Source organism: Henckelia pumila, chromosome 1 (genome assembly GCF_033568475.1).
Source record: "Henckelia pumila isolate YLH828 chromosome 1, ASM3356847v2, whole genome shotgun sequence".
Taxonomy (NCBI): domain Eukaryota; kingdom Viridiplantae; phylum Streptophyta; class Magnoliopsida; order Lamiales; family Gesneriaceae; genus Henckelia; species Henckelia pumila.
Genome location: NC_133120.1, coordinates 54,121,661 through 54,128,960, shown reverse-complemented (window position 1 = coordinate 54,128,960; position 7,300 = coordinate 54,121,661). Strand labels below are relative to the sequence as shown.

At 37.4% G+C, this 7,300-nt stretch overlaps 1 protein-coding gene across 1 annotated transcript; it reads right to left on the bottom strand.

Moving 5' to 3' along the window:
• Positions 1–5,397: 5,397 nt before the first annotated feature.
• Positions 5,398–7,020, bottom strand: LOC140862783 (endochitinase EP3). Its single transcript, XM_073265816.1, has 2 exons — positions 6,597–7,020; positions 5,398–5,843 (listed from the first exon to the last, which is right to left on the bottom strand). The coding sequence occupies exons 1-2, from the start codon at positions 7,018–7,020 to the stop codon at positions 5,431–5,433; spliced, it is 837 nt and encodes a 278-aa protein (XP_073121917.1). The 3' UTR covers positions 5,398–5,430.
• Between the last annotated feature and the right edge of the window lie 280 nt (positions 7,021–7,300).

Below are 7,300 nucleotides of genomic sequence, written 5' to 3'. Positions count from 1 at the left end.
CTCAAACAGACGGACAGTCAGAGCAGACTATCCTGATACTTGAGGATATGTTGAGAGCTGTAGTACTAGACTTTGGTACTAGTTGGCAAGATTTATTACCACTTGCAGAATTTTCTTATAATAACAGCTATCAGACCAGCATTGAGATGGCTCAATTCGAAGCACTGTACGGAAAGAAATGCAGATCACCATTGTACTGGGATGATATCTCATAAGTACCTGATGTTGGGCCTAATATGATCCGAGAAATGAGTGAAAAGGTGAAGTTAATTCAGAAATAAATGAAAACAGCTCAGGACAGACAAGCAAAATATGCAAATATCAGACGACGACCACTATCTTTTGATCAGGGAGACTGAGTATTCTTGAAGATTTCTCCGTTTAGAGGTACAGTTAGATTTGGCAAGAGAGGAAAGTTATCTCCGCGTTTTATCGGTCCTTATGAGATTATCGAGAAGATAGATGATCTTGCTTATCGACTCGCTCTTCCTCCATCATTTTCTGGTATTCATGATGTATTCCACGTCTCTATGCTGCGGAAGTATCAGCCTGATCCTTCCCATATTCTTCAGCCTGATAAAGTTGAACTCGATGAGACTCTAAGTTATTTTGATCAGCCTATTCAGATCCTTGATGGCTAAGACAAACAGCTCAAAAAAAAGATGATACGGTTGGTTAAAGTTCAGTGGAGTCGACATGGCACTGAAGAAGTGACTTGAGAGACTGAGTCAGATATGAGAGAGAGATTTCCAGAGTTGTTTCAGTAATGTGAGTTCTTATTATGTTTTCTGTTATTTCCATATCTTATGCATATACAGACTGCTTATACAGATTGCTTATGATTTCGAGGACGAACTCATGCCTTAGTGGGGGAGAAATGTAAGATCCGGGATTATTTAATTTTAATTCGAGAATATTTAATTTTGAAATATTTGGAGTTCAAAATTAAATTCTAATATTCTTAAATGAATAAGGATTGAAATTGAATTAAATAGATTTTCTAGGGACTGATTTGTAAATAGTGGAAAATTGAGGGACTAAAATGCAATTTTCAAATTTAGTGGAAGACACATTGCTTCTTTATGGATTTTAACGTGTATTTGCATCAAATTCATCAGATTTGGAGCAACAAAAATCGAGATAAGAGGGGAAAGAAGAACTCAAGACATATTTTCATCTTAAATCTTCATTATCTCAAGATCCGGCCAACCGATTTTCATTCCGTGATTAGTTCTACGATCCTCTCTTCACAAGCTTCGATTTGGTGTAAGTATTATGATGATTCAATATGTTTTGAGATTTGGTATATGGGGAAATCAGATTATGTTTATAGATATGTGTTATTGAGACTACACGTATTGTTTTATTAAAAACCGAATCGAAGAAGGGATGTCGTTTGTATGTGATATGAAATAACAGCAAGTATTTCGAAATTTATAGCTGCTGATATGCTGGTATATTGATGTATTTTGCTGGTATATCATGTATTTGAAGTTGGTTGGGATGTTAGATTGATTAGATTTCAGTTTCGGTTACCGATTCTGTACCGTTACGCCGCCGGTTCAAGATTTGCTAGAATTTGCATCAACTTGATTGATTTGTGTTAGCTGTGAGTTCTTGCTGATGTTTCTCAATTATATATCTTGTGATTTCAGATTAGAACAAGGGACATCGAACTCGAAAAGTCTAACTTCGAATCGGGGTAGACAAGAACAAGGTTTGAAACCAATTGCCTTTGAAGAATTGAGTTGGAAAGTTGAGCAGATTTTAAGATATGTTCTTGATGTTATGTTTTCAAATTTGAAGTACTTTCAGACTCGACAAAGAAAGGTATAAATCGATACAACCTTGAAGGGACAGAATATTCGAGATAGATACAATTCTCGAATTCCCTTAAACCACATACTTGTATGCCTAGTTGATTTACTTGTTTGTATGCTTACTTGACCTTTCTTGTTTAGCATGAATTGTATGTATGGCTTTGGCCTGTTATATATTGATTTACATTAGTTTTGTATGCAATCCTCTTGAGCCAAAACCAACACGCATAGAGGGCCTGGCGGCCTAGATTGCAATTGACGTTTGGTAAGTTGTAGTAAGTGGCAAGGGATATAGATTTAATCCTAGAGCTAGATGACTTACTATAATTGTACCAATGTCAGGGGATTTAAGATGTTTGATGCCACCTCGAGAGGGAGAGTCGGTGGTTAGTTAAAGATTTTATTCCCCGAGATCCCAAGAACCAAAAACTCTTTGTTTCAGACTTGATATTATTTTCTTTGAAACATGCATTGTGTTTTTGTTTAAGCCTTATAGCATGTTCATATCGTTTATACTGGGAATTATGTTTCTCACCGGAATTATCCGGTTATTGCTTTGTTTGTATGTGTGCATGACAATAGGTGGGGCGAGATCGAGTCAACAACGACAAGGATAGATCGAGATAAAGCTTAGCATGTGAGAACTCGGGTTTTTAAGCAAATGAACATGTATTATATGTTGTTGTGAAACATGTTAGAAAGAAACAAGAGTTTTGTATATATGTTGTACTTGTTGAATACTTGAGTATAAGCTTGATTTTCTTTTAGTGGTATCACTAGATGAATGTGATATAGACTTATAAACATGTTTAGAACTTAGTATCGATGTTGTGTATATTTTCGATTGGAAAAACTTGTAAAGAGGAGGTTCAAAGATCAACCATTTTGCTGCTGGAAACAGAGGAAAAGACTGTCCAGAGTTGTGCTCGGTCTGCTCTTTTTGGCAGACCGAGCGCAGCTCGGAAATCCCCAACCCGAGAGTTAGGTTAGGGGAGGGCACTCGGCCGGCAGTTTTTAACCGACCGAGCGAACCCCTATTTGAAAAAAAAAATTTGTTGATCTTTTGCGACGTGTTGTTGCGTCGTCAAATGTAAAGTTTTGCGTCGCCAAATTTCCTATATTACATATTGAAAATGTTTCGTTATTAATCGCCCTATAATACTAGATTAGCACCCGAGTTTCCCACACCAACTCTTAAAATAAGAGTACTCAAAAGCTCTTAATCGAGCTAACATGAGCCAAGGAGAGGATACATTTGCATTTCAAAAATGAGGCCTCGGACCCCTATTTATAGGCTTTGATCGGACGATCCGATCCCCAGTTTGGACGGTCCGATCCTTTCATGATTTCCACGTCACTTGCATGCAAGTTTGGATGGTCCGATCCCTCTTCGGATCGTCCGATCTCTTACATCCGATACATCTGTAGAATTCCTTTTGACATCTGTCCTGGGAGAGTTCGGACCGTCCTTTCCCTTGATCGAATCGTCCAATCTCACCCTGCCTCCGATCTCCATTCATGCCTCCGAACGGTCCTAGTTCGGACCTTTCGAACCCAGTTCGGATCCTTCAAATTTCCCGAGCCCAATTAAGCCCATTAAGCATTTTTGGGCGTTTTGGACCCAAATCCTTGGTCCGTTAGATTATATTAAAATCCCTTCACCATGTTTTATTAAATATAAACATAATTAGCATATTAATCTTGTAAAATAGAAACGGGCTATTATAGAGCAAGCTTGTAATTTGTGCGTCAAGGGGATGATGGAGAATGACGCTGCCATGGTCCCATGTGGAGTCTCAGCCTGAAGGTTCCATCCCCAAATCTAATTTAAGCTACAATCTGCGCCACCACTCTTATTCTACTAGAGTTGCAGATTCATGTAATCTAGTTGTAAGGCCCTATTATGCAATATCGAGCATGCAATCTCGCAGTAAGGCCTTACTTTACGATATCGGACATGCGATCTAGCAGTAAGTTCCCAATCTATAGCTAAACACTTTGTAAGCCCAACACAGCTTGTCAATTACATGTAACCCACACATACGTGTCATTCCCAAAAAGCCCGGTCCGTTCGGCACCATGTAAGCCCACATAAACGTGGCAGCCCAAAAAGCTCAATCCGTTCGAAACCATATAAGCGCACATAAGCGTGGCAGCCCAAAAATCCCAACTGACTCGGCACCATGTAAGCCAACACATACGTGGCATTCACAAAAAACCCCGATCCGTTCGGCACCATGTAAGCCCACGTAAACATGGCATCCTCAAAAAGTTTGATCCGCTCAGCACTATGTAAGCCCACATAAATGTGACATTCCCAAAAAGCCCGATCAACTTGGCACTTAAAGTCCATTAACTTAGTACATACATAAGTCCGACCACATGCTCGACAACATCAATTATTCTCTACAGCTCTTTATTTGAGCCCAGTTTCATCATATTGTCGTCTATTGCTCTTTATTTGAGCGCGGCTCTAACCAGATCTTCATCTACAAATATTAATTTAAGATATACTTTCAAACGGATCGGATCATCATTATATTATACACGTATTGCTACTCTGGAACTCTATGGACTTCTTGCGGCAATCAGTATTTTTTCAACTCCTTCTTATGCTCAATTTTTTGTTGGTCTCGGTAACTTGACCCGACTTTTTATTGAGTGGTATAGCCAATATAGGCTCTTTTGACGATTCTTTATCGACTCGGTTTGAAAGATCAGATCTTATTGAGCACTATAGTCAATATGGGCTCTTTTGACGATTCTTTATCGACCCGGTATGAAAGATCATTTGATTATCTTTTCAGTGTCTGATGACTATATTAGCCACATTATTTGGCACATCTCAGTAAGCTCACTCTGTCACGAACGCTCAAATAAAATTTCAAACAACCAGAATATTGTCTTGCATACTCTAAAATATAAAGTCAACCAATTCAAAGTTCCTCCATCATTTCACTCGTCGTCACTTCTTTCCGAGAGGTAGTATTGATGATATGCTAAAAACCCTATCATATATTTATTTATTTTTTAGAGATATATCAGAATATTGCATGGATATGCATGGATCTAGTTGACTTATTCTTTAAAAATTCTGTATGGACTGAGACTCTCTTCCTATAAATAAGGGTCTCAAACCCCTTATTACGAGATTTTTTTTACACGCTCATGAATGCTTTTACACGTTTTCATGCATAAGTCTTACATACGTATTTACATGCTAATAAAATCTCATAGATACGCCTTACATACAAGCTTACACGCTCTTTTATATATTCTTAGACGCTCTTTTACACACTTTTATACACTTTCATGCGTCTCATACACAATCTTATATATGTATTTTCTATACGATGTTCATACATTTTTTATCGAATCTTATACTGACTTGAGCGTCGGAGTGGCTTCGCTCATTTCACATGTTTTTTTTGTTACACAGAAATATTTTGATTCAGCTCGGTTTATTGAAGAAATTGGTTCGTTGATTATCGGTTCGAAGTAATTTATTTTATGTGAAATTTTCGAACGCATCACATGCTTTAGCAAAAACATATGTTTACATTATACTCTTGTGTATATATTACTGTGAAATTATCCATAAAACTTTGTTCTAACACCTTAAATTATTGCCAGGATCAACTTGAAGTTGATCACAATACTGCGTGTAATAGCCGACACGAGCATCAACCGTACTTGGATTGGCTCCATCGCATTCAAGTGCACCATTAATAGCTCGAATGGTTGGACCAAAACCCTGCCCAGAAGTTATGAGATCGTGGCAATTATTCATCCAGAACCACAACGCCGTCTTGAAAGATATCACTCGATCCGCGGCCACGATCTCCGGGTTGTTCAAGCCATCAAAGCCAATGCTATTTCCTGCCGGTCCGTAGTTAAAGTTCCATGAGAGTTGTATGGGACCTCGCCCGTAGTAGCCTTTGTTGGGTGCACAAGGATACTGTGTGTTGGTTTCGTCACAGTAGTCTCTCGATGGACCTCCTATTTCTTCTATGTAACACATACCTATATTATAACAATATTATTATTATTATTATTATTATTATTATTATTATCATTATTATTATAGTTCAAAACATATTGTATTTTAAAGATGCTACCTAAGAAATTAAAAATACTGTTTCTATGACGAAATACAATGAAATTGAGATTGCAACACTAACATATATAGTTCATAACCATTTGATTTTTTTAAAGTTTTAAACTAACAAAGGGTAATCATAGTATTGTACCAAGTCAAAAGTTGACCACTGACATAAAATGGTCAATAATAGACCCTGTCAAATACTTTAAAATTAGATACTAAGGCACAGTGGGAGCTTTTCCAAGTGTCAGACAACTGTTTTTTTTTTATTATTATTAAAAAATTGTTTTTTTTATTATTTAATGATAAGCTTTCCGGCTGTTTTTTTTGTTCCTTTTTTGGTTTTTTTTTTTTTTCATTTTCATTTATAACGTTATTTTTCTTTTGTTTTTTGTGTTTTTTTTTAAATTGTATGTATAGTCGTTGTAATTTTTTTCCTACAAATACACATCAAATTTTTAAAAAATATATATATATATATAAATTTCAACTAATAAAAATAATAGTTATTTTTTTATTAAGTATAATTAATGAATATTAAAAATATAGCATAAATGGAACGTTTTTAAAGCATTATTTCGTCCCTACGTGAATTAATTCTGATGCTTTCTATTATTCTACATCGATCAATTGCAAACCCACAAGAACAAGTTATGTATAACTAGAGATCTTACGTCCAGTTTCATGTGTAACATGCGCGAAGAAGGCAGCGATTTCACGCTTGGAGTCATCAGCGGAGCCGACGGTACCGAACTGAGGATACGAGCCAAGAGCCTCAAGAAACGCAGCACGCGTATAGAATCCCTTCCCCTCGCAACTTCCAGCTGCCTGGTCCGCAATCCCATTGAAAAACGAGTCCGTAACGATATCCCCCACGGAGACCCCATTGCTTCTTGGAGGGGCATAGCATGGCCCCGCCTGGCACCCTCGGCCACAGTAGTCGTTACCGGTTCCGCAGTAGCCGAATCGGCTGCAGCACAGGTCTGATGCGCAGCCGCAGTTTTGGGCCGAAACCGGAGCCCCGGTGGCAAGAAATATGGCTGTAAAAGTGAGAGCTAGGAAATAATGTTTTCTTTCACTTAGGAAGAAACGTCCCATTTGAATTAATATTGTGATGGAATATTTTTGTCGAAATATGGGTATTTATATATAGTTGCATGGAGAGGAAATAAGCTAGGCAGCCATTAATGTGGAAATTTAGATTATTTAAGTTTACATGTGGAATGACTCTGACTTTGTCAATAAAGGGTACTGGTGAGATGCACATTTAGAATTTTCTACGTTTCCATGTATATTTCTAGCTAGTTTGTCGACATTTTTCTCGACTGTCAATTAATTCATTGGCTTGGTCCTAAATTTCAAGATGATTTCTTCCATT

Coding starts and splice junctions, on each gene's coding strand:
- LOC140862783 (XM_073265816.1), bottom strand. CDS start 7,020: ATGGGACGTTTCTTCCTAAGTGAAAGAAAACATTATTTCCTAGCTCTC. Junction 5,844..6,596: donor TGTTACACATGAAACTGGAC/GTAAGATCTCTA, acceptor GTTATAATATAG/GTATGTGTTACATAGAAGAA.